This window comes from Mauremys reevesii, linkage group 1 (assembly GCF_016161935.1).
Source record: "Mauremys reevesii isolate NIE-2019 linkage group 1, ASM1616193v1, whole genome shotgun sequence".
NCBI classification, from domain to species: Eukaryota; Metazoa; Chordata; order Testudines; family Geoemydidae; genus Mauremys; species Mauremys reevesii.
The window spans coordinates 204,508,981-204,536,547 of NC_052623.1; the positions used below are offsets into that span (position 1 = coordinate 204,508,981).

At 46.7% G+C, this 27,567-nt stretch overlaps 1 protein-coding gene and 1 long non-coding RNA gene across 3 annotated transcripts; one reads left to right on the plus strand and one right to left on the minus strand.

Moving 5' to 3' along the window:
• The first annotated feature begins 2,269 nt into the window (after window positions 1–2,269).
• On the plus strand, window positions 2,270–12,011 carry LOC120376435 (cell surface glycoprotein CD200 receptor 1-B-like). The gene is made up of 7 exons (XM_039496980.1): window positions 2,270–2,357; window positions 4,224–4,337; window positions 6,118–6,432; window positions 8,292–8,531; window positions 9,512–9,638; window positions 10,973–11,024; window positions 11,981–12,011. Exons 1-6 carry the CDS (start codon window positions 2,270–2,272, stop codon window positions 10,983–10,985), a joined length of 897 nt encoding a protein of 298 aa, XP_039352914.1. The 3' UTR covers window positions 10,986–11,024; window positions 11,981–12,011.
• On the minus strand, window positions 5,496–27,547 carry LOC120376452. Of its 2 annotated transcripts, XR_005587334.1 has the most exons (5): window positions 27,437–27,547; window positions 25,440–25,548; window positions 24,564–24,690; window positions 6,164–6,257; window positions 5,496–5,729 (listed from the first exon to the last, which is right to left on the minus strand). It is a non-coding gene; the product is annotated as an uncharacterized LOC120376452 (long non-coding RNA). The 2 variants fall into 2 exon arrangements; XR_005587340.1 differs by lacking the exon at window positions 6,164–6,257.
• Window positions 27,548–27,567: the final 20 nt, after the last annotated feature.

Consider the following 27,567-nt stretch of genomic DNA (forward strand, 5'->3'; position numbering starts at 1 on the left):
CTTCCCTAACTCTCTTTCCACCCTGGTCTCTTAATGTGTCTCCAATCAACCACCCCCTTCCTGTCCCTCTCCCACTCTCTGAGATAATCATGTTACCTGCTCACATGCATTAGTGATTTCTAGATTAATGGTAACCACTCGGGAAATAGGCCTGAACAGCAGTGGGGGAAGCTCAGTGAAAACCTCTGCTCAATGCACTGGGGAGGTCTAAAAAGCAAACAAAATGTTCAAACATATAAGAGATGGAATGGAAAATATTATAAAACAATGGTATGTCCTCCTATGCAGTACTGTGCTCAGTTCTAGCCCCCAGAGGATACAGCAGAATTAGAAAATGGGACAGAGGCAGATGGCAAAAATCATTAGAGAATTGTGTGTGAAGAAAGACTGGGGCTGTTTACTTCAAAGGAGATGAGCAAGATGGAATATAATAGAGGTACCTGTATACAAAATAACAAATGGTATAGTTAAAGCACATTGAGTGTTTCTATCCACCGTGTCTCATATTACTAGAACAAGGGACATTCAATTCAATTACATTTAAAACTAATATGAAGAATAATACAAAACTAACATTTGTTAATATAACACAGTTTACTCATGGAACTGATTGCCACATGATATTATTGTGGCCAAGGACTCAGGACTAGACCTTTTTATGGGTACTGAGAACATCCACAATAACACTGGGCAGGATAAAAAAAATTATAAGTGAGTAATTGTCACTCTTCCAAGTTTAAACTACTCCTCAATGGTAGAGATTAGGAAAAAACTGCTTCTAGGGACAGGATAATCCATAATGTCCATTATGGGATTTCTTGCACCTTCCTCTGAAGCAATTAGTACCAGACACTGTCAGGATGGTGGACTAGATGGACCACTGAACTGATCTGTTATGGCAGTTCTTATGCTAGCCAAGAAGTGTGAAAGTAACCACAAAAAACACATACCAAAGTCACGGGCCTAACAAAACACATGCCGGCCACTCTGCTCAGTCTGCTTTTAGTTACTCCCAGGAGGTAGCTGCCAAGCTTGGAAGGCTAAAGAACTTGTGTCCAAAGCTAAGTAAAATATAGCAGTTTTTTCCCCCCTCACTACACATTCTCTCCTCTGAGGTCTGAGTGGGCCTCTTTGTTTAAGAGCAGGATTAGGCCCTGAACCTAACAGGGACAGAGCACCTCCTGGGGGTAGTTGTTAAAACAGGTCTTTGTATAGAAGGTCTTAGAATGGAAGCCCTTCAGGGACTGAACTTTTCTTGTCTGTGAAGCGCTGAGTGCACTGTTATTACTGGATGGTCCAACTCAGGGCTGGTGCAAGGATGTTTCGCGCCCTAGGCGAAACTTCCACCTTGTGCCCTCCCACATCCCCGAGCCCCTGCCCTGAGGCGCCCCCCACCCCCGCGGCAGCTCCCCCCCTTCTGCCCTGAGGCGCCACCCCGTGGTGGCTCCGCACCCACCCCCTCCGCCCTGAGGCACCCCTCCCCCCGCCCCAGCTCACCCCTGCTCCGCCTCGACCCTGAGCGCGCCGTCGCTGCTTCACTTCTCCCGCCTCCCAGGCTTCCGGTGCGAATCAGCATAGGCACCGGAAGCCTGGGAGGTGGGAGAAGTGAAGCAGCCATGGCGTGCTCAGGGAGTAGGTGGAGCAGGGGTGATCTGAGGCAGGGAGTTCCCGTGCGTCCTGTCCCCCGCCCCTTACTTGCTGCAGGCAGCCCTCCCCGTGCCCCTCTGCCCCAGCTCCCTCTGCCTAAATGCCGGCGGTGACTGGGGCGGACGAAGATCCGCCCACTGCGGTTGCTACCGAAGAAAATGCCGCCCCCAAATCCTAGTGCCCTAGGCGACCGCCTAGATCACCTAATAGGTTGCACCGGCCCTGCTCCAACACCCCACGATTAATATTCCCTCTCTGACAGTAAGTCCAGGCTTGGAGAATATGTTCATTTTTACTCCATTCCGAGCTCTGCTGTGGAGTTTATCTTCACACATCAGCACTGCGAGGAGAGCCAATGAACGGAAGGCACAGCTGCTCAATCTGTTTCCTCAATGTTCGCTTATGCTTTCAGTGCAGGAAGCCTAGTGCTATGAAAAGGCACCTCCACCTCCAAAGAGCTAATCAGTCAGGAGCAAGCGGAGTTGGGGTGGAAGAGAGGTGGGGAAGTGGAAGAGGGAACAGAGACACTGGCTGGCAAGGACACCCTGTCACAGAGGGAAGCTTCCCACATCTGCAGTAGGGCTTCCAACAGGATGGGTGGAGCAAGTGAACTGTGTGAGCAATGAAAGCAAAAGCTGACATGAATTGTGTTGGGAAGACTTTTTGTGCCTTCGTTCTGCTCACTGTCACTGTGGCCATGGTACCAATGGGTAAGTTGGACTTCTCTTTGGGACCAAGCAGCTGCTATGGATAGAGGCAAGGGGAATGTGCTAGGATGTTTCCTTCACTTAAATGCTGGACCTATCAGTGCTGCTTTCATTAAAGGACACAGTTGATTATGTATTGTTACTGGCATGTTAGACCTGCTCTTCATCCACTACATCTGCCTGTGATCACCAGGCCTGTTGTCACCAGATGACCCATTTTTAAAAGGACAGTCCCATATTTAAGCCCTCCTGCAGGTGTCCTGACTTTTTCTTTAAAACGGGCAAAATGTCCCATATTGTTTGTCTCTCCACCCCTCTGTCCCCCATCAGTACTGGTCAGGGGCAGCTCCAGACCCCAGCACGCCAAGCGCGTGCTTGAGGCGGCATGCCGCGGGGGGCGCTCTGCTGGTCGCTGGGAGGGCGGCAGGCAGCTCCGGTGGACCTCCCGCAGGCGTGCCTGCGGAGGGTCCGCTGGTGCCGCGCGGCTTCAGTGGCCACGCGGGACCGGCACACCTGCGGGAGGTCCACCGGAGCCGCAGGACCAGCGACCGGCAGAGCGTCTCCCGCGGCATGCCGCCCTACTTGGGGCGGTGAAATATCTAGAGCCGCCCCTGGTATGGTGGGTCCTGGTGCTGGCCAGATCCCTGCTTGCCAGCTGCGCACCCACTAGCAGTGAGTGGGGGGTCCACTGGCTGACCATGGGGGTGGGTGTGCAAGGCTGGCGGTGGGGCAAAGCTGCAGGAAGCGGGGCCAGCCACTCCCCGAGCTGGTCCATCAGCGCAGCCCTCAGTGTGTGCAAGCTCTCAGCCAGCAGGGTCCCCGCCCCCATCCCATTTCTGGCCAGCACTGGCTGCACGCTGCAGTGGCTGGTGAGTTGCAGGCAGGCGCCAGATGGCGGCTGGTTACGTCACCCCTGCTGCCACCCATTGGCCCTTTATGTGGTCCACAATACATCTCACTGTCCTCTCCCTGCTTTGCCCCTTCACCCACCCCAGCCCTGCTGCTCCTCCACTCCCCCCCCCCCACCCTCCGGTGGGGCACGTCCTGCTCCCAGTGCTGTGCAGAGAACCAGCCCCTGGTCGGAGCACTCAGCTCACCAACAGCCTGGATGGCAGGTGCCTTCCTTCCTCCACTGCCTCTGGCTGGTCCGGTGCCCTTGGAAAGTCCAAAATCTCTGGGTCAGGGTGCTGGCCAGGAGGAGCCGAGCCCTGCGTGTGCCAAAGCCCCACACAGCACTGGCACAATGAAGCTTCTCTGCCCCTCTGCTAAGCTCTGGAGTGGTGGGGGAGGAGGAGGGTGGAGAAGCAATTTCCAGCCTGTTCACACCCCGACTCTGCAGGCTCCACAACAGCCCCCTGGACAGGGTCTTAGCACCCTCTTCACCCACCCCCACCCACCTCAGGTCCTGCCCCCTGGGAGCGTGAGGCTGCTCCGTCCCCCAGGCACTCTCCCCAGCTGAGCCACCTCTCTGGCTGGGTTTGCTGAAGTCCCTGAAGTCAAGTTCTCTGAGCCCTGGTGCACAATGCATCCTTACGGATTAACCCCTTCCTGCCTGCAGTGTAGCCAGGGGACAGGAGGTGGCTGGGTTATGTCGGTGGCCAGCAGCAGTCTGGAGGTGTTAGCTGCCTTTCGACACTGTGCAGACAGGAAGGGACAAGCTGCTTCCAGCCACAGGGGAGCGGGGAGGCGGGAGGAGATGAGCTCTCCATTGTAGCAATACTTGCTGTGTGTGAAGCATCTGTTAGTCATTTTGAACTGATCATGAAGAGGAGGATTGTCAGCAATGAATCAGGTAAAGACTTTTTTTGTTTCCCCTCTGAATTAGTGAGCTAATTTGAATGTTATACTCCAATTTTTCTTTATACAAAGGTTCTCAGGCAAGAAATTCCACTGGATCTGATACTGAGCCCAGTCAAGAAAACAATGCAAGCGCTGGCAAGAAGCAAGATTTCCAGAGCGCACAAAGTCCAAACCTCCCTAATGGTAATGCACTTCCTGATCATCACTGAGTGGTGAGGAAAGAGAGGGTGGCCTGGTGCTGCACAGTACTGGCAGAACTCAGAGCACTGAGAAATCCATCACCCTGTGAGGGATTGGGAAGGAGAAGTTAACCCTGTACCTGGGGCTGAATCCTCACATCCTGCCCCAAAATCTCATTATTATTCATCATTATTTGTATTATGGTGACACGTAGGTGGCCCGGTCATGGAGCAGGGCCTCACCATGCTAGGCGCTGGACAAACACAGATGGTCCCTGCCCCAAGAAGTTTAAAATCGAAGTGAATAGTTTTGCATAGAAAATCTTCATGGGGTGAGAGAATGGGAACTGTTTTACGGCTCTATGGGTAGGACTGCAGCCCATGGGCTGTAGCAGCCTCAAGGCCTGTGGATCCCTACTATACAAGGGGTGGGTTTGGTCAGAGATCCACCTACTAGACTCCTCCTTCCACTGGCATGTCACTAACTCACACCTAAAGCTCCCCAGCCCAGGGGTTAGTGATGCTGATGATTCAGCATTGAAAATAAGTTGTACTGGACTTCATATGGATTTTATATTCAGAATAGTAACTTTAAAAGGAGATGGTGGGAGGGGAGTTCCCTATTTGTTCTCAGCAACTGCAGGACAAATTTGTACAGCTTAGCAGTCATAGGATTTTTCTAACTGCCAGCTCCACAAATTTCACCTGGGATCTGAAAATACGGCTGGGTTCTTTGTTCCTCTTCTTCCACCATCGATAGTAAAGACTATTTCACTGGAACTTAACTGAGAGTTTTGTCAATGCTTGGTAAGGCAGAATAGATCCCAGCTCGCTTTCCTGTGTCTGTGTGGGATTTGCAGGCCTAACAGGAGTAGAAACTCATTCTTGTCAGAGAAGTGAGCAGATAAATATCAAATACAAACATTCAAATTTGGTTCTCAATAACATCACTGTAAATCTGGCATAATGCCACTAAAATCAAAGGACCTAATTCAGATTTACTCCACTGTAGCAGGGCAGAATTTGGCCTCAGGTGGGTAGAGGAAGAAAGATATGTTGAATAGAAACTATTTTCAAAGTTGGACTGTTTTTCCAGGATAACTGCATCTACACTAGGGCTTACAGGCATAGCTATATGAGTAAAAAATAATCACACCCCATCTGACATAGCTACTCCAGTATAAGTTTTATTTGTAGACCAATCCTTAGCATACAGCTCTTGCAAGGATTTTATGATTCTGCTGAGTTCCAGGTATTCCAGGATGGCAGCTTAACTCCCATTGTGGATGGAGCAGCAGGAAGAGGCTTTTCCTGATTTGTGCTTACATCAAGGGCAATACAGAACAGGCGCACTGCGAATGTTACTCCTCCCCATCATTCATTTGCCTCACAATTGCTGTCAAATCAAGAAGAAGAAAAAAAGAAAGTTACCCCAGGAGCTGCTCCAGTATGGCTGTGCCCTGCGTCTCAGTCGGGCTCCACGCTGCAATAATGTCTTTATACTGAAACTTGACAGTGATTGCAGTAGGGAGGAGGTACAATGGAGTATGAGACCAGATAATTTAATCCTATGGGACCGGTGGCAAAACCAAATGTCAGGTTATCGGTCACTGTTTAAAGCTATGGATACAAGGAGATGGGTCTAGTACCTGCAGAGGGGGGATCTCACTATGGAATATTATATAATACTAGAGATGTCACCCCCAGTGAAACAGGGCTCTAATACTATAATGACATTCTGGGTGACCTTTTCAAATGTCCTTCTCTTCCCACATCTTTTCTAGATAACATCAGAGTGTCTAAAATAGCTGGTTCCAGCGTTAATCTGACCTGTGGTGACATTCCAAGGGCAGATGTGGTATCAGTAGTATGGAAGATAAGACCGAGGACTGGAAATCACTGCTTACTGGCATACAGATCTGATCTGAACAAGACAGACAGAACAAACTGCAATGAGAGAATGGATTGGAAATCTAGCCCTGAAACTGATCATGCACTTCAGATACAGCAAGTGACACTCACGGATGAAGGATGTTATATCTGTGAAGCTGCAACTGGTGGTGGAAATTTGAATCGAATCTACACTCTGACTGTATTAGGTAAGTAACAGGTTCTGACGTTCTTAATTGTCTACACGACCAGATTCATGCCTGGCACATAAACCTCCTCTCCTCGTAGAATGCTGAGAATAAAGGCTCAGAGAACTCCAAAACCTAAGGAATTCGGGATGTCTGCTGGGTTAATCCCCTTATGTGAATTCATTCTGGTCTCTCCTCGCATCCAACTTCTTTACATTCTGGTCCTGCTTTCCCTCCACAACCTTTCCCCTGGTTTCTATGGCTGGACAGGTTGGCCATGAGCTATTTTCCTACCTGATGTTAACATCAATCTCTGGCTATTTGGTAGAGGGGCTTCTGTACAAACACCCCCAGCCCAAGCCATCCCCCCAATGAAACTGCTTTTCAAAGGTTAATTTGGGTCCAGATCCTGAAAAGTATTTAGACTCCCAACTTCCACTGATTTCAATGGCTGTTAGGAGCCTGAATACCTTTGAGGATCTGAGCCTTAGGGCTTGTGAGAAATTCCAGCATGACAGTTCTGGAGACTGAAATCCTCTCTCCACAGAAGATGTACAGTGAACAAGTCAATGTACCTTAAACCCTACTTAGCGAGGCCCTTTTAGGAATAACGATGGTTCAGTCCCCCTGTATTCAATTGTTCTTTGGTCTCTCTTCTGGGACTGGATGCCCATTGGCGAGTGTGAACCAAGTCTGTTAGCACCAGGACTGAGGGCAGCTCAGTTCACCTACAGCGGATAGTAATGACTTTCAATTACTGCAAACCTGATCTGGTTTAAAACTGATGAGCTACAAGTAAAAGGCTAATGGAGCCTATTACCAACCGCCTGGGACATCCAGTTCTTCCTATGCTACCCTGTAACATTTCTCCCTCAAGCATAAAGAGGCTATTTGCTAGGAACATCATTAGTGCATTATTTTGTGCACAGCAAAGGAGGACAACCGTGGTGACCCACCTGACACGAGGGCAGTAACTAGAGCAGAATACTGACAGTTGCCCAGATAATTTTGGGAAGACTATATTAAATGATATAACCATAAGAATTTACTACTGCAAAATCAGCTAAAACAGAGGGGAAGAGAGAGGCAAAGACACACCAAGGATAGGAAATATACACACACCCCTGTGTTAACTACTACTGGAGATCAGCAGCAGATGACACCAAATGTAGATCAGGATCCAGAGCTGAACTTTGTGGATATGGGGTTTTGGATTCAGACCCATTGCTACACACCATCCCTGAGAAAACTGAATGAGTGGGTGAGATTGTTAGGGGTCATGACAACGAGACAATGCCATGGAACCTGAGTGACAGATGAGCTCCTCGTCCCAGTCATTCACTTTGTGGGTGGAGCTGGGAAACTTGGTCAGTCAAAACAGTTGAAGGAAAGGGCCTATGGAATGTACCTTTGCTTATTGCGGTTCCCAGCCTTCCTCCTCTCGCTGTTTTTCCTAGTTCCCACTTCAGCCCTCAACATTCTCTAGTTCTGAAGTGATACAGGTTCTTTTCTTTATGTTCCAACTTGACAGCAGAGGGTGTATGAGAGCTTATAGGTCTCAAACTGAACCCGGATAAACTGCCATGTGAGGAGAGGGTACTTCATTTCCCCAAAGCCGTGTCTCAGGATATTATCTATGATAATCCAAATGGTACACCTAAGGTTTTCACTCACCCTCTCATCCAAGGGATACCCCTATTTCAAGAGCTGTAAGGACTCTGCGTTATTTATTTTGCTGTAGCAGATGTTTGCTATTTATTGCAATACTGTCTTCACTCCCTTTCTCCTCTTTCTGCTATGTTCTTCTGGTATAGGAATGAGGAAAGTTACCATCCCATGTGCAGCCAACTAACTTCAACTCTTTCACCTTTCTCCTGCAGTCCCTCCTGAAGTGACCTTGACCTGTGACAGTAATGGGACCGCTGTGTGCAAGGCAGCTGCAGGGAAACCAGCTGCACAGATCTCTTGGGACCCAAATGGAGATCCCAGGACTGAGCTTGAAAATCACACAGATGGGACAGTGACTGTGCTCAGTACGTACAGCCCCAGAGAGACCAGTATAACCTGCCTGGTGTCTCATCCGGCTTGGCACGCGAGCCAATCCAAGGAATGCCCATCAGGTAACAGAACACATCCCTTCTCTCTATTTAGTCTTCATTCATAGCTGATAAACTTTGTGCTCCTCTGTTCACCAGCTCCAACAAATATTAGTGAGACTGGAGAGGGTGTGGCAGGGACCTTGCGAATTCAGCTGACCATTCCAGGTTGCTTAAGAAAATGTCTAGAGAGGGAAATCTATAAAGGCTGCAGAAATACTCTGTAGAATTTAAGACTGAAATGGGCCCTTTTTCTTATGTCCTTTCCATACAAATGTCTAACCTGGGGGACTGGGTCGGTTAGGTTAGGGGACTGTTCAATGGCTATGGAGCCTTTCACAGTGACATCACCAGGGCACATTTGAGCCAGCTGGTAGCGACAAAGAGTCAGTGACTTATGTGATATCATGACTTGGACCATGAAGACTCAACTATCCTACTCCCTCTCTGGAGGTGTTCCCTCTGGGTCAGGGTTGTGGTACTTTATTGGGAGTGGGAAGGCATTGATGGGACCTGAGTCACAATTGTCACTTGCTTGTATGGACAAGACGTTCAACTGAAAGAGAAGCATAAACAAAAAAATTTTGGGATGCAAATACAAATCCTGCCACCAGGATTGTGAAAGGAGGAGGAGAGGAGAGCACATTCTAGAAAGAGCACCTGAACAGTAAATGTCCGTTAGCTGGACTATTTTATTTATTTTCCTTGCTCTTTTGCTCTGAAGTCATATAGGAGATAGCTTGAATGGTGAAATATGAAGAGTCCTTCAGAGCAACATGATCTAGAAGTTATAGTGCATGATTGGCCATTAGGAGATACGACCTTGGACAAGCTATTTAACCTCTTTGCCTCAGTTTCCCCTTCTGTCAAGTGGGGATACTATTTATTTTACAGGCAGGCTGTGAGGTATAATTAATGTTTAAAGCACCTGTGATCCTCAGGTGGACACAATAAAGGAATTGATCAGTGAGGAAATAACTGAAATGGTGATTCTCCCTATTTAGAAAACCATGACTCTCTCTTATTAGACAACGGAAACACGTTTCTTCAGTATTTCGCCATCTGTGCTCGTCTCCTGGCCATCTTCTTCATTCTGGGTTTCATTTTCTTCTGTAAGCTCCACTGTGGCAGGTATGTATGATATGTCACTAAGGCCTGGTCTACACTGGGGGGGGGGTGTCGAACTAAGGTACGCAACTTCAGCTACACGAATAGCGTAGCTGAAGTCGAACTACCTTAGTTCGAGTTACTTACCCGTCCTCACGGCGCGGGATCGACGTCCGTGGCTCCCCCGTTGACTCCGCCACCGCCGTTCGCGGTGGTGGAGTTCCGGAGTCGACGGGAGCGCATTCGGAGTTCGATATATCGCATCTAGATGAGACGCGATATATCAAACTCCGAGAATTCGATTGCTACCTGCCGATCCGGTGGATAGTGAAGACGTACCCTTTGGAATCAATTTGTCTAGAGCTGAGAGGAACCTTTAGGTGTTTTTTGATATCAGATCAGATGACATCCAAGCATCTCTGATTCTGTCACATTTACACAGGATATGGCATGATGTGGCACAAAGAGGCACAATGTATCTAAGTGAATGATACACTAGTGGAGGAGGTGGCAATGGGACACATCAGATGCCACCACCAGACTCCAGGGAACCTTCCTGTCAGTACGGAGAGCTGGCAAAGTAAAAGTTGTTCTCTACGTACTACAGAATCTCTCAATCTGCTTCTTTGAGCCAGCACTTTGGGGGATCGGTTTCCCTACCAAACAGACGTCACCCAGCTCTGGAGGATGGAGCATGACTGTCCTGTCAGAAGGTTAATAAAGCTGAATCAAGCAACAGAATCTTTATTCCTTTTCTGCTGGCTGGAGCTGCACTTCATTTCCATCAGACCTTGCTTAAATGAGTCGGAAGAATGCAGTTCCAGGGTAAAACAGCAGGGAGCATTGTATTTAAATATAGACAATTTGTAACAGGGACGTTCTTTCCTGGTGTCGGTGGTATTCCAGGAGAACCCCTCACTCAGCTCCTCTCCCCCTTAGTCCAAGCTCCAACTGCTTAGCCTCATGTCCTCTTCCCCCCTCAGAAGGGGATCAGTTCATATAGAGTAAGGCTTACCCGGGGCAAAGCTCTTATCCCTCCAGAGGACCTCGCCTTCACTATTCTGCTCCCCCAATGGGCTCAGGGCTCCCACAGGCAGGAGTAGGGACTTCACAAACGTAGAGTCAGGAGATCAAAACATCAGAGTCAAGAGCCAGCCCGGGAAAGTTCTGAGAGATGACATTTAGCCTCCTTCTTGATGACTTGAGGAAGAAGGGGATCATCAGTTGTGGATTACAGACTCTCTCAATAGCAGGGCCCTCCTGCTCCAAGATGTGTGGCCTTAGTGGCCCAACCTAACACTGAAGGGAGAATTTGTTATACTTTTTTCTGTCTTTTTTTCCTTTTTTCCTTTCCACAGAATTTGTTGTTAACCCCAAATCCCTGAGACTGCTCCCACACACAACGTGCAGGTAAGAAAGAGGATGTAAGTCAAGATGTCACTAAATCTGAGATGTGCTGCCAAAGTAACTGGGAACAGTTTTATATATTAAGGGAAGCTGTCAGATTTTGGCTCTCCTTGCTTTCTGCAGGTGCAACTGTGTTCCGCAAACTGTTACTTGAAACAAAGCAGGACAGAGTCCATCTGCACTCCGAATACCAAGATTCGGACTTGTAACATGTGCCTGTAGCGCACTGCTACAGTCAAGACTCAAACAAGCGTTCTTGTGATTCAAAAAGCAGCAGCTCTGACAATTCCCCCTGATCATGCCAGGAAGAGCTGGACTGAGTATGGCTGTGATACACCTAGTGGTTTTACAGCAAAGTGGCTGGGGGAGGGGATTGTTTTGAAAGTTTTTCTTATTGCTCTAAATGAGAAGCAGCTTTTTTAAAATTTACAAAAGGAAAGCTGTCATGTAACAAAATGCACTGTGAATCTGAAAAAGGCACTACGTCCTGAATGGCCAGATGTGTAATTTACATACCCTTTAAGGCGCCATTATGGCCGGAGCAGTGTAAGGAGTCCTTAGCGAAACTGAGAGTCAGACCCACACTTTAACAATAGTTAGCTCTGATGTGATCAAATCATGTTCCAGTACAGGTGAGCTGAGTAAGGACAGGAGATGGAAGACGGGTCAGTGGTTAGAGTGGTAGCCATGGGGTTAGTGAACTAATGTCAATTCCTTCGTCTACCCTACACACTTCCTGTGGTGACGTTGATCAAGTCACTTAGGCCCAGAATTTTAAAGGTATTGAGGCATTTCTGCCCTGGCGGTGCAACATCTAACTGATTGAGGAGCCCAAGTCTCATTTTCAAAAGGCATTTGGGCATTTAGGAGCCTAAATACGATTGATTGTTTCAGAGTCCAGAAAGAACTTTATTCCCAAATAGTCCTGGTGCTCACGGTTATGGCCTTTGATTTACTAGGACAGTAATGAGCAGCAGGATTTACTAGGACAGTAATGAGCAGCAGGAGTTGGAGCCCTGTGCCAGCTACGTGCAGAAGGAAAACGTGATCTACAACACAGTGTATGAAGTAACAGTGAGTGAAGACCTCCCACCAGGGCTCCAGTCAGCAATGTGAGAATCCAGCTGGGCCCGACTCACCACCTGTGTGAAGAAGGGGAACAGGTTGCAGGGAAGATTGATGATACTGGATTCCTTCCAGAAGAGGATCTCCATCACCAAACACTTTCCTCATGGGATTCTGGGAAGCAAGAATCTGCATAGCCACTGGGTGCCTCCAAACACATCTGCCTGCTGATCAATTCCTCTCGTTTCCTCTTTCCCTTTTTGTCTCCCCATCTCCCCATCCTGGGAACTGAGTAGCACTGTGAAGAATGGAGTGCCTGCTGCCATCGATTTCACCATGGACAGCTCTTGTGCTCACAGGTCCCCACTGGCTGTCCTGACTTCAGCAATCCAAACATCTGACATTTGCTTTTAGGCATTAGTTCTGTGCCCCTTTGGGAGGCAGAGTAGGAGTGAAACACCCACTGTCCAACTGCAAGTCTACTGTAATAATAAGGGCATTGGTCATTGGATGATAGAGCATCTGGGATGGGAGGTCAACAGAGTATCTCCTTATCCTCCCAATCCTGAGAAGAAGCACTCTCTGTTGAAGAGGTTCATTGGGTAGGAGGATGGTTAACAGAGATGCTGAATAACTGGTCAGATCTCCCATTGAACACAAAATGTTTTTTATAATCTGTACTTACAGGTCATTCTTAGGAGTCTTCACATGGTGGAATCTCCTCCTTCTGGTAGCTCAGGCATTAACATACTGCAATAGCATAATGGTCCAGCCACTCCATTAATCTGTTTCTAACAGTGGCCAATGCCAAATGTTTCAGGAAAAGATGCAAAACATCCATAATGCATCTACTGGGATTGTGCAATAATGGACCAAGCCAGGGTAATTTCTTCCTGACCTCAGTTGGTACTCGGTTTGCCTTGAAGCATAAAGCTTGCTGGCCCTTGGAATATATATTTTAACTAATGTTAATTGCAGAGTGTGGTTTCTATTATATGCTGTAACCTTTCATTGAATCTTATTAAGCTATTTTGTCTAATGAGTTTATCCATTTCAAACGTGTTATTTTTTAATTTCATCAAAGTGCCTCTTGTCCATGTGTTATGGACAGAGGTAAATAGGATGAAGCAATTGTCTTCTCTACCAGCGTTTCTCAACCTTATTGGGTGGGTAAGCCCTTATTTGAAGTCAAAATGTTTCATGACCTTCTTACTTTACTATAACAGTAAGAGTAAAAAAAAATGTATTCATGCTAAGCCTGTATCATCTGTTTGTGTGTACTTATTGAGAGGTTGACAGAGGCCACCTGACCTTGAAGGGTAGGGGTGTGCAGGCCACGGGGGGCGGGGATGAGGAGCAGAGGGCTGGTGAATAGGAGGTGGGAGTCCTGGGGGGGCTGTAGCAGGCAGGGATGTGGATAGGGGTTGGGGCAGTCAGGGGACAGGGAGCAGGGGGGTTGGATAGGGGGCGGGGATCCCAGGAGGTGGCAGTTAGGGGTCAAGGAGCAAGGGGGTGTTGGATGGGTTAGGAGTTCTGAGGGGGGCAGTCAAGGGGTGGGAAGTGGGATGGGGTGGAGTCCAGGCTGTTTGGGGAGGCACAGCCTTCCCTACCCAGCCCTCCATACAGTTGCGCAACCCCGATGTGGCCCTCAGGACAAAAAGTTTGCCCACCCCTGCTTTAGACTGTAATACAATTTTTGACATCTTGTGATCCCCTAATAGCCTTTAGTGACCCTCCTGGTTGAGAGAAACACGTCTCTCTATTGGCCTCCTTTCCAAGCTGCTGTAAACAGCCCGAGACTAAAACGTTTCCTCCTATGGAAGAGCTACTCCACTCCTCAATCTCCTAAATACATCTGTTTCCCATCTCCATTTCCAATATGTCCTTTTTGCATGGAGGTGGCCAGAACTGGACACTGAATTCAAGATAAGTAAGTACCTTGGGCTTGGAATTTCCCAGGAACCTAATGGAGTTTAGCACCCAACTCCCAATGGATTGTAATGGGACATGGCCACCAAACTCCTCTGGGCTTCTTTGAAAGTCCCAGTCATCATAGAAGTGACATTCTCATAATGATCACTGTTGCTGTCTTAATATAGCCAGAGATTCATTCCTTTTTTGCCCACCCCTGGGTGTTGAGCAGTCACCCTCACTGCATTGTCAACAAGACTGATTTTTTCCCCTTGAGACCTCAGCTGTTGTAGATCAGAGCCCAGCAGTGTATAGCAGATTGCCTCTTTCAGTGTACACTACCTTGCAGGTGTCTATATTGGAGTCCACCTGCCAGCCTGTTGCCCAGTTACCTAGTTTTGTTAGGCCTTTCTGGAGTTATTCATACGCCTTCATGTCCTTGACTAAGTCAATTTAATTTTTTCCAGGCCCAGTCTCTTGCTGCTATTAAACAGTCTGGTTTTTTCTCACTCTTTCTGGCTCTAGGTTACGTAGACTATCCCTTCTTTGCACAAAAGCCACTCCTCCTACAGAACCAAAGAGCTTAGGTCATGGACTCCCAGAGGCTGCTTCTGCAGAAGGCAGCATTTTGCATCCTGACTAGGGGGCTAACCACATCCCTCTGGGCCTCATGCTGTGTTAGAAAGCACAGCAACTTGTCCCCACTCTGTAGAGCTAGACAGGAAAGTTGTCCTGTAGCTGCATGATTGTTTAACCCAGGCCAGGACTTAGCCAGACCTTGTATGGTAAATTGTACAGCGCAGGCTCTCATCCTTCCTCTGTGACCTGGGGAGCCAAGACGCTTGACTGTCCACGTGTGAGTTAAGCACCTTTACTACACACAATTTTCTCTGATGTGAAGAACATCACCAGTTTGGGGTGGAGTTTCTCCCTGCCCTCTTCCTCCGTCACTAGTGCACCCATGCACATTCCTTTCCTTGCAATTCAGTGCCCCTGGGCTGAAGCCACCCTCGAGGCAAGCAGGGGTGTTACATTTAATTCTGCTCAATTCACTGTTACTTAGTGGCTAAGCCACGCAGGCTTCCTAAACCAGCTCAGATGTTACAGAGTCACAAAAGGAGACATTGCCCTTGGTATGTTCCACAACGATGCTGCTCCAAGAAACAGCTGTTCATGGTTTACAAAGCATTTTTCAATGCAATATTTACATTTGTTTATTTTAAGTGACACCTATTACTGTTGTATTAGATCAGTGGAGGTGCAAACCCCTTTGGAAATTCAATTTGTGCTCCATGGACCCCTAGAAGTCTTAGACTGAAAACTGACTGAACAGAATTCAACTATAAATATTGCATGTGCTCGGTGCAGCATTTGACGCAATGTGAGAAAGGCGCTAAACTGTGGGCTTCTATGGTAACGACAATTCCAGGTTTTGACCTGTAGCTGGAGTATTCACATACTTTTGATCGGTCAGAAAAACCGAATGCCTTTGCTGGGATCTGAAACTTTATTTCCAGTCACCTTTCACTGATCCTTTAGACATAGTCTGTGGATCACCAGGGATCTGTGAACCACAGGCTGAAAACTCCTGCTTTAGATATTGCCACCTCCATGATTGCTCTTGACATTTTACATCCATCATCCTCGTTCTAAGCCAGAGGCTGGTACTACACTTCCAGGTTATTTAGGCTGGTGTCCCAATATTGTTTCTGTACACGGGCTATCTCTCAGTCCTCTCCACCCAGAAAATATCCTTTGATAGAGTCTATGAAGTCCTGTCATACCCAGTACCACAAAGAGTCAGTGTAATGCACTAAGCTGGGAGACAAAACATGGGATGAAATCTTGACCCCCATGGGAGTTTTGCCATTGACTTTAATGGAGCCAGGATTTCACCCATGAATTTTATTCCTAGCTCTATCATTGACTTGCTGTATGACCTTGAACAAGTCTCAAGGCTGATGTACCTCATCTTGGCTCGAACCCTGCTTCTAGTGAAGTCAATGGCAAGACTCATGTTGACTACAAGGGAAGCAGGATCAAGCCCTTTAACCCCCATCACACCAACATACCAAGCTAGATATTATCCCCATTTTGTAAAGTACTGAGTTCCTAAGACACAAGATGCTATATTACTATTCACCCACTTTAAGTACCATTATTCTTTATTTATATTCTTTGTAGTGTCTATTAAGAGCCCTGGTAGCTTTCTTAGCAACCTAATCCATTTTTCCTGAATTTAGTTATATTCAGAAATTACAGTAATCCCATGGATTTCATCCCACCAGCTTTCAGAAGTGACAAATGTCTAGATCAGGGGTTCTCAACCTTTTTCTTCCTGAGCCCCCCACTCCCGCCAACATGCTATAAAAACTCCAAATCCAACCTGTGCCACAAGAATTGATTTTCTGCATATAAAAGGCAGGGCCAGCGTTGGGGGGTAGCAAGCAGGGCAATTGGCTGGGGCCCCCTGCCGCAGCTACATTGGTCAGGCTTCGGGTGCAGCCCTGGGGGTTTTCAGCCCCATGCGGTGGGGCTTTGGTTTTCTGCCCTGGGCCCCAGTGAGTTTAACGCTGGCCTTGCTTGATGGCACTCCTGAAACCTGCTCATGGACCACCAGGGGGCCTCAGACTCCTGACTGAGAACCACTGGTTTAGATTGTCCCCCAATGTCACCTATTCACTCTTATCTCCTGCTCCTCAAGTTCTAATTATACTGCTGTGCCTAGCAGATTGCATGGTCTGATTTAACTACTCTGCAGCACAGCACGGCTTGCCTCCAGGTACTAGTTTAAGTAATTCCACACACACACCCCCATACACCATCTAAATTTAGATTTATATTGCTAGCATGGAGACTAGAGTTGGGGGGATTTTCCATGACCATTCACTTCAATAAAGCTGAGTTTACTTCAGAGGCATTAGTGTCCCCTGTATTCTCACTTTGCACAAATATTCTAGGAAATGAGTTTTTGACAGGAATGTTAAGAGAAATAGCAAAGATTAGAGAGAATTCATGAAAACCAGTTTGAATTTTTGAAGTCTGATATGCACAGCAGGAACATGAATCTAAGGGCAGGTCTACACTTACTGTGGATCGACACTGCAGCACTCGATCCACTGGGGATCGATCTAGCGGTTCTGGTGAAGACCTGGTAAATAGACCGCAGATCGCTCTCCCGTCAACTCTAGTACTCTATCCAAACAAGAAGCATAAGGTAAGTCGACGAGACAGCATCTCCTGTCGACCCAGCGTGGCGTAGACACTGCAGTAAGTCGACCTAAGCTATGTCGACTCCAGCTACATTTTTCACGTAGCTGGAATTGCATAACTTAGGTCAACTTAACTGCATAGCGTAGACTTGCTCTAAGAGTTATGTTTAATCAGTAAGAAAAGAAAAGTAACTCTGTATGATGTGTTCAGTCATAACTAGAGAGAGCGAATGCTAAGTACTCACATAAACAGCCCATGCAATCTAGACTAAGAATGATTCACAGAAAGTATTTGGCGAACAATTTTGAACAATGAATTAATTTAAGACAAACCTTTACTGCCCAGGCCCTTCATGGCCTATCCCCTCCTACCTACCATCTCTCATTCACTATTGAGCGGTCAACTCTTGCCTCCACTCAGCCCATGATGCCAGCCTCTATTATCCACTTGTTAAATTTTCAAACAAGCATCTTCCTGCTTTCTCTCCTGCTGCCCCTCACACTTGGGAGAAACTCCCCATAAACATCTGCAAAACTAACTCATTATCCTCCTTCAAAGACACCCTGAAGAGTCCCCTTTGCCTTAATGCCTATAAAAAACTTGACAAGGGTTAGGCAGCTGGTATGCAGAGATAACTGCCTATCATATTGACCAGTATTGTCTCATTATTTTCCTGTAGTGCCCCTTCTGTTCATATCCATCTGTTATCTTGTCTTGTACTGAGATTGTAGACTCTTTGGGGAAGGGATAGTCTTTTTGTTCTGTGTTTGTACAGCACCTAGCACCCTGGGGTCCTGATCCCTTCCTAGGGCGCCTTGGCACCACAGTAATACAAATAAATAATAAGATGCTCACACATAATTCACAAACAGAACAAGAGGTTAACTTTCTTGAGTACGTTATTCAGTACAAGTTATTCCATTTGCTCCAGTAGAGAATGGCCTTTCTGAACCTGATCTCCCTTGCCTAAAAGGTTCCTTGCTACCTAATGGAAATAAACACTGCTGCACTAGAAACTGAGATTCTGCAGTGGCCTCTGTCCAGCATGCATTGTGCATGGATCCAAGATCATTTCACATGCTTTGGAAAGCTATGTTTTTCCATACACAAAAAGCAACGTTCAGTCAGAATGACTGAGCAGGGCAACTCATTCCGTAGCACCTTGCTGATGCCAACAATGTGTCCTGCCTGCCTGTAAAGAGTTTATCCCTCTTGTTCTGCGTATCAGTCACACTCTCCCCACTTTGTACTCTCACTGACTTCCTGGTCACCGTGGAGCTCATATCATCTTAAATGCCCAGGCAGCTGTGAGACATGAGCCTACAAGGGAAGACCAGCAGGGAAGGGAAAAGAACCAGTTCAAGTGCCCACAAAAAACTTCAAGTCTTCTGTGAGCAGTAAATGTGCACCAGATACTGAGCTGATGGGGGAAAAAGTGGCTGAAACTCAAGATCCAGAAGTCTGCGGCTGTGCCCAATGTCAGCCCAGAAAAGGAAGGAGAAGATGTGTGCCTAGTTCTCCCAGTGTGTGTATATAAACCCCGGTGCCTGATTATAAGCAGGTTAGTCCCAGCAGTGCAAGTAGGGCAGTCTGATCCTGTATGCCATACCACCAAGATGTTTATAGCTGGTACGCCGTACCAGAACGACACACTGGGTGGCCGGCACCTCCTTCCTCTGGCGCAGCTGTACTGCATCACCCCCAGCCCTGCCACGCAGGGTCTCCTCCATCTATACAGCAGCGCCGCCAGAGGACAGGGCTGGGGGCTGGGCTGAGGGTGGTACAGCCGCCTGTTGGCCCCACATTCTGCTCCTTTCCCTGCTGCGGTTCCCGGGAGAGACTGTTGCTGTACACTTACAGACGGAGGAGACCCTGCGTGGAAGGACTGGGGCGGTAGAGCCGTGTCGGAGGAGCTGCAGGCATGGGGCTGTCCAGCAGTCCCACATTCTGCTCCTTTCACCAGCGCAGTGGGAGGAGGACAGAGCCCCCCACCCCGCAGATAAGGGGGGATGGATCATGGGGAGGGGAGGGGAGAGGACGGGGATAGCGTTGGGGCCCTGGGATGTAAGAAATGTATTCCACTTGCAGCACTGGTACAGGCAGGACTAGAAACCAGAATGGCCTCCAGGGAAACGAGGGAAGATTACATTTGAAACTTCAGAGGATTCAAATGTACAAAAAGTTTCAGAAAAAGTGTAAGCCCCTTCTTCCCATCACTCCTCTCAATAAACCTTTAGCCCTCCTTATAAACCAGAAAGAAGCAGAAAGAAGAATCTGAGCACAATTTTAAAAAGAAAATCCTTTGCAGGTCTCCTTTAAGAGTATGCTTTCTTTTGTAAATTGGCTTTAACTTTAAAATGAAAATACTACAGTCTACACTTATACAGCAGGTTTCATCATGAAGGATTCCAAATGAAAATACTACAGTCTTACACTTATACTACAATGCAATCATCTCTGAGGCTGAATATAGCAGCTGTACAAAACTGCGCAGCAATTTAACCGTTTTATGACAGAAAGTGAAGAATAGTAACATCAAATCAAAATTGGGGGGTGGAATTTGGCTGGGCAAGATGCCATTAACCCTGTGTTTGAATTGAGGCAGGAAACTGGAGAGAACACCCTTACAAAGAATGACTTAATGCCTGTAAGGGGTATAAGTTTTATGTTCATTAATAATTGATGAAAGATGTCACTTACAGCAACAGAACTAATGCCCCAGCATTGTGCTGACATGAGGGAAATGTAACATCTATTAAACAACAGCACTTTCTGCAGCACACTGGGTTTTCTTTCAAGGTCTCCCATCCAAATGCTGATCAGGTCCAGCCCTGCTTTAGCATGGAAGATGAGCTCACATGCTGATGCTAATGAGGTAAATGAGGCTGAGCTGCTAACATTCCCAAGGCTGAAAATCTACAAGCACTGCCACGTGTATGCAATGAGCATGGAAAGGCTCTTCAGAACAGAAATAAAGCAACATACTGACTAGGGAACTCTGTTGTAGGGAGTCAGTGTTTGCTACATCATGGTCTTCAATTATTTGGCTCCAGTTACAGCAAAATATTTTGTCTTATAAATAGCTTCATCGCGTACCTTGGAATGGGAAAACCACAGAATCACGTACAGATCTTCTATTTGAGAAGGAGGAGATAGAGCTAATATCTTGGCTTAAGAAGCAGCAATAAAGACGACGAATTGGAATAGAAAGAGTTCTTAAAGAGCAATCCAGAAAGAAATCTTCTCCCTTTGCTCCCTTCCCTCCCCACAAAAAATAAAATTAAATTAAAAAATAATCAAGAAATGGGCAACAGCCATATCGGGGCTGAAGGGAAGAGAGAACATTTGCAACATTTTCCATTGTCACTTTTCAATTTACAATCAGATTCCATTAGCCTCAGTCATCCTATTAAGGGAGCAAATCTCAAATCACATACAGTACGGTGCTTAATTTCTTTTAATGGTAGAGGATCATATTCCCCTGTACCATGGCAAGGGATTAAAAGAAACCATGCCAGATAAGAGGTGAATGTGAAACCAGATGTTGATGGCAAACTTTTTTTTTCTCAGATTTCCATCTAAAACATTCCTACTTTGGTAGTCCAGCCAGAGGACTATGAAATCATAGTAAACATGCTGTCCAATTCTGATCTCTGCAGGACAGCAGAGCAAATGTAAGACTTGCTAATAGCAGCTGTTCTTATGAAAATTGTTTTGCCTTTTGGGTTGTCATCAGCCCCTAGATGGGCTGTGCAAATAGATTCCGCCTGGGAGCTTTTGCTATTGTTTTGCTGATACCAGTTTTTTAATGATGTGAAATTTTGTTGTGGGGAAAAAAGGTGATCTGAGGTTTTGATGAGCTTCCTTTCAGCAGACTGAAGATATGGCTCAAAGGGACTGGTAACAGGAGACAGTGCTCTTCACCCCAACCATGTGCCTTAAAGGCACCCATCAATTGGAATTGATTGACGGTTGCTGGTTACTTTATTATTATTTTTAATCATTTTTATTATGGTAATGCCTAGGGACCATCCCAGAATGGGGCCCCACTGTGCTAACAATCTAAATAGACATGATGGACACAAGGGAGGAGTAGAACATAATTACCATTTGGTGGCAGCTTGGTGGCTATGCAAAGCTAGAGGGATTTTAGCCTGTGTATGAAAACCTGGAAAAGCCAAGGCACCTTGTGCCTTAAGAATTTGCCAGCCTGTTTATCGCTCAGGGTGAGAATTTGCTAATGTGTTAAGCTCAGTTTGCGGGTTTTGTTTATTTATAAAGGTAATCTGCTTTGATCTATTTGCTATCACTTATAACGGGGTGACCAACGCGTGGCTCCAGAGTTCAGAAGTTAATATGCGGCTCCTTGTATAGGCACCGACTCCGGGGCTGGAGCTACAGGCGCCAACTTTCCAATGTACTGGGGGGTGCTCACTGCTCAACCTCTGGCTCTGCCACAGGCCCTGCCCCCACTCCACACCTTCCCACCCCCTCCCCTGAGCCTGCCATGCCCTCACTTCTCCCCCAACCCCAGAGCCTCCTGCATGCCACAAAACAGCTGATTGGGAGGTGTGGGGAGGAAGGGGGAGGCGCTGATCAGCGGGGCTGCTGGTGGGTGGGAAGCTCTGGGAGGGGAGGGAGGGTGCAGATGTGGAGGCTGCTGATGTATTACTGTAGCTCTTTGGAAATGTACTTTGGTAAATTCTGGCTCCTTCTCAGGCTCAGGCTGGCCACCCCTGACTTATAATCTATCTTTTGTAGTTAATAAACTTGTTGTTGTTTCGTCTAAAGGCAGTATGTGGAAATTATAACTTGGGGGAGAAAGTTGTTGCATCTCTCTCTCCACATTGAGGGAGGAGTGAATTTTATAACCTTACGATGTACAGTGGCTCCCTCTGCAGCACAAGATGGTATAATTTTGGGTTTACACTCCAGAGGGGGGTGCGTGCCTTAGCAACTGGGAAGTGCCTTAACTGAGCCTTCTCATGCAGAGCTGATCTCAGCATGTGTGTGTGAAGCTCCAGCTGGGTGTGTCCCTATCTGTGTGTATGCTGGTGACAGAGCAAGCTTGGAGATCTTGGCAATTTATCACAGCCCCACAGTGTGAAAGGGAGCCCAGACGAGTGGGTCAGGCAGGCTCAGTGGTACCCCAGTGCCAAGTGGCACCCAAGGGGCTTGGAGTGGGGGGGGGCGAGAAGAAGGTGAAACCTGTCACAAGTACAACCTATCTGAAATCACTGAGAAATGACAAAACCCACTGTGTCATTTAACAGGGATTTCACCAATTCTGGAAGACATCCACACTGGGATTAGTCAGGCATAGGTGCATTGAAAAGAGAAACTCAAGTAGTTTAGATGCAAGGCACTGACTGTGTGAAAAAGCAAATCTATTCTTCAAAATATTTCCCTGCAATATCAGAAACCCAAACATCACAGCATTACGCTAGTGCATGAGAACCAGAAAGTAAAACAGAGTCATCTAGTTTCACTGTCTATGATAAAAGAAGGGCAAAAGATAGAATAGATGTGGTGAAAGTAAGTTATTTCAGCTTTCATAGTTTTGGCTTTACAAGTAATAAAGATATGCTTTAGTCCAACAAATTATTGAGCTCAATACAGGGGTAGCTGGGTGAAATTTTATCACCTGTGTTACACAGGAAGTTGAACTAGATAACCTAATGCTCATTTCTGGCCTTAAAAACGAAGTATCTGTAACTCTGAAGTCATACAGGGAAACAAATGTTGTAAGCTATGATATTTAGCCTGAAGATGCCCTTGTACCAGCTTCAAGCATTTTCCAGTGTCTCTTGAACACTGCAGCCTAGCAATAGCTAAAACCTACACCAGCAAATGGAGCCAATTCAAATGCTTAAAGGGGGAAGAAAATGTTGAGGTTGAAATACTAGAGGACAGCAGGATACACCTAAGGAAACAAAGTAAAAACAACCAGAGGCTGAGCGGAGTCAGACAGTCATGGAGTCTGAGAGTTGCAGTGACCTGGTGGCAATGTCTTCATTGAAAGGAATTGGCACCTTGTATACCAACAGGGCACCTGGGTTCCACTGCAGGGCCTGACACAAGAACCACTGCCTTGTTCAGACACCAGAGCCTGGATTCAACAGTGGGGACCTTCAAAAAAAGATAAAGTGTTACCAATTTTTTGTTGTTTTCAGAATTTTTTTATCCAAATCTTTATCTTGATTCTGTCCCTTTGCGTATAAGGGTGTCCACTTTATACAGTCTCTGATCAGCTCTGGTACATACCCAAGTTCTTTAAAGACTTTTGGGATCTCCTCTTCAATTTTAGAATCAGGAAGTTCATAAGAAGGGCACAAAAAGACATATATAAAAGCAAAAATCCTGAAAAAGTTCTTAGTAGATGGAGTTTGGAGAGATTTCACAGAGACATGCTGGGCATAGCCATTCTCCACAAAAAACAAAGAAAGGCAGAAGACACAAAGATTAATACAGACTAGTAATCAGATATTGACCAAGGTGAGGTCAACATCAGCATTTATCTTGAGGAACATTAAATTTTCATTTCTCCTAAAAGAAATCAATACATTCATTGATCAATATATTTTGAATGTGTTTTAAATTGAAAATACCAAGAACTCTCCCTTGTTACAGCCACACATTTTGGGAATAATCCAACATTCAGATGGGGGAGATAGAGAGGCTCAGAAAAAATATATTCATGTCGGATGAGCGAGTGAACAAACTGAGATTTGTATATGCTCTCTGTTAAGTCTACAACAATGATAATTGTAGCACTGTTGTCCTCAGAAGGTAAACAACTCATTGAAAAAGTGACTGATTGAACGGAAGTTCTTTGTGCCAGCACTTCTGATGGCTCAACAGTATCTGCAATATCTAAATTTTCAGTTAAAAAACAAACACTAAATCATATGGCATTATTCTTGCCCTTCTAGGGGCTAACCTTCCAAATGTGACCCAATCCCATGCTGCTTTACTAAGCTGCAGGAGAGAGATGCAAACTGGCCCTATTCATCTCTACACAGTGTTAATTCTCAGGTCTAATTACGGCAATTTTAATATCAACTGTTCATTTTAGCCAAAAAACTCAGCTATTTTGGGATTGCGGGCATAATCTGATTAGAGCACCACCACTTTCCTCCCCAATCTGAAACCTGCTTATCACATGGTTTTTCCACCCAATCACAAGCTATCCCAGTTTTATCTTCTGTGTATCACATGTACAATCCTAATGCTATAAGAGAAGCAATCTATTGCCAAAGATGTCAGCATCCCATGTTTGCAGTTAGAATACAACATTGTTATAAGTAGATGCAGCAAACACTGATGGCACAGTGGGTGGGAACCCAGGTATACCTCGCAGAGCAGTCGGATGCACTGCTGGATGTAAGCCTTGTCATGAAGTGGCCTGGGATCCTTTAACTTTTCTGTACCAGCAAAAAAGCCCCATGGAGTCTTTCGTGACACTCCAGAACCACTTGTCCTGAAACCAAACAGAGAAGTTTAAACTGTTTTGGATCACGTGCTGTGTGCTTTTAGCATTTACAGAACACCCAGAATCACACTGGATAGGATATCAAAGTGTACAAGAACTATAAAATCCTCATGCTTCAAAGCATAAACCAACCATCCAATGAAGGCAGTTAAGAAAAAACTGCCCCACAGGCAGGTTATTCCACAACTGTCCATTACAGGGATTCATACATATTCCTCTGAAGCATCTCAGACCTGCTACAGTGATCTCATACAGGATAGCAATCTTCCTATGCACTTACATGATTCTCATTAACATACCATTTGTGCACAATTCCTAGGTGCCTACTCTGTAATCTAATGAATGAAAAAATCTAATAAAAAAAATAGCGTTTGAGGAAAAAAACAAATCTTTTAGGTCTTCTTTATATGTCAAAACAGCAAAAAAGGACAGCGTTCTGTTAAGTGAAGTCACTGTGGGGTTCTTGTTTCCATGAATCTGCCTACACAAGTGGAATTTACAGGAGGTACTACCAGTGCCACTCATCTGAAACGATGTTAGCTTTAGGCCAGGTCTACATACAAATTTGCATCAGTATCACTAAGACACTCAGAGATGTGATTAGATGTGAACTAGACGTCCAGGTGCCATTTATCATAACAGTGAATCTCTTCACAGCAAGGCCATAACAAATAACCACAACCCTCCTCCTCTCAGTTACACCAGCATAAGTGTGCTTAGCTATCAGCAGCACATACGTTGCTTCAGGTGTATGTGGACCAGCTCTGCTTGTGTCCTGAACTCTAATGGGCAGCAGGCCGGCCATTGCTACCACTGGAAGATGAGCTCCGTTTCATCTTGTTTAAGCTGCAAGACAAAGGACTGTTAGCCAAAAAATGCACAAAAAGAAAACTGGAAATATTGATCTTGCAGGCCAGACAGAACAGCTATTGGAGAACCCAGACAGAGCACGAAGCCAGGCCAGAAATGGGGGGAGGGAGCAGCTCAGAGGGGACTAAAAAAGTCCCCCATATTAATGGGTCTCAGACAAGACTCTTTTCTCAGTTTGGCTTGTGAGAATGACTTCCCTGACTGGGCCCAGTTTTGCTTTAATTTGTTTAAATATTTTATGGAGTCCCTGACACAGAAACGTGGCCCATCACATCCACCTACTGCCCCTTTAAATCAAGCCCCAAAACATCTTGCATCCCTTGGCCCTTTCCTCTAATAAAAGCAGAATCCATGTGTAAAAGTTCTAACGGGGTTGCAGGGGATCATTCCTAAAGCCAGATCCCCCCTTCTCCTCCCCCAGTCCCGTGTCATGTGGCAGAGAAGAAAAGTTCCTCTGGTCCCCTCTACTCCTCAGCAGGTGCCTGCTCCCTTCTCCTGCCACTCAGCTCCCAGCACAGAGCCCAAGTCACAGCATTTCTTCCCCAGAGAAACATACACCTGGTCAGTGGTTCCCAAACTGGGGTTTGTGAAATGTTACAGGGGGTTCTCTGGAAAAAATTCCCTAGTGGCGGACAGAGCTGTCCCTAGGGACCCTGGGCAGCACGTGGCCAGCAGCCCAGAGCCCAGAGCCCCTGGACTTCCAAGAGCTAAGCAGATCAAAGCAAGCATCTCTATCACACTGAGGAGATTTAAACTTCAAGACTCCTTATAAGAAATGGAAAGGGAGGTGGATTTTTTTGCTGTTTTAAAAATGAAAAATTATTATGAAGAACAAGTTTAAGCTTTGTTATAATGTGTGTTGTTTGCCTGAACCGCTCAAGACCTGAATGCTTGTGCAGGAGGAACTCTGAGTTAGCTTCTTAAATACATTCATGCTGTTTCACATCTGATACTCCTTGATGAAACATAGGCTTACCTTATTCAAAGTGATATAAGCTATGAAAGTCAGATCTTGGAAGAGTATTGCCATTTTCATAATGTAATAAAAATACTGTACTGATAAACAATAAATAGTGTGTAATAAGCATGTCATAACAAATCTTATATTTCCAAGATCACTGCTTTTATAATTTATACTCAGGTAAAGGAGAAAACCCCTGGCAATATTCATTTTTAGGAGGGGGTTCACAGGACTTGACATTTTAGTGAAAGGGGTTCACAGACTGTTGAAGTTTGGGAACCACTGACCCCTGGGCAGGTGTCCCACGGTAGCCCCCAGCCCAGGATGGGATAGGAGCCAGCTTGTACTGCAAGCACCTCAGTGCAGTCTAGGGGCAGAGTTAAGAGTTTGGTCTCCATATCCCCCTCCCCCACCCTTAAAGAGAGCAGAAGATACGCTCCGGGGACCGGGGTATCTTGTCTGTGCCCCAGCTGAAGGTCTGCACCGGGGGAGCCCCTGAGCGAGGCAGGTCCCTTGCTAGAGCTGCTGGTGCCCATGGCAGAAGCTCTCCGACAGAGACAGAGAGACTAGGGGGATCTGTCTACCTGGATATTTATCCCCTCTAGCCTCTGGGCACCCAGCACAGCTAGGGATAGGCGGGACGGGGCTGTGCTTCCCTCAGAGGCAGCTCTAGGTATTTTGCCACCCCAAGCACAGCAGGCAGGCTGCCTTCGGGGGCTTACTTGTGGGAGGTCCCCGGTCCCGTGGATTCGGTGGCAGCCTGCGGGAGGTCCACCAAAACCGCAGGACCAGTGGACCCTCCTCAGGCATGAGGCAAGCCACTGAAGGTGACCTGCCTGCCACCCTCGCGGCAACCGGCAGAGCACCCCACGCGGCTTGCCACCCCCCCACTGCTGAACACACCAGGGCAGCAGAGCGCTGGGTCCTTTTTCCTCCCCGCATGGGGCGCGGGGGGGAGGGGTGGCGCCTGGGCTCGCCGCGTGGTGCCTTCCCCGCCCGCCTCAGGCAGGCGCAGCAGCGACGCGAACACACCA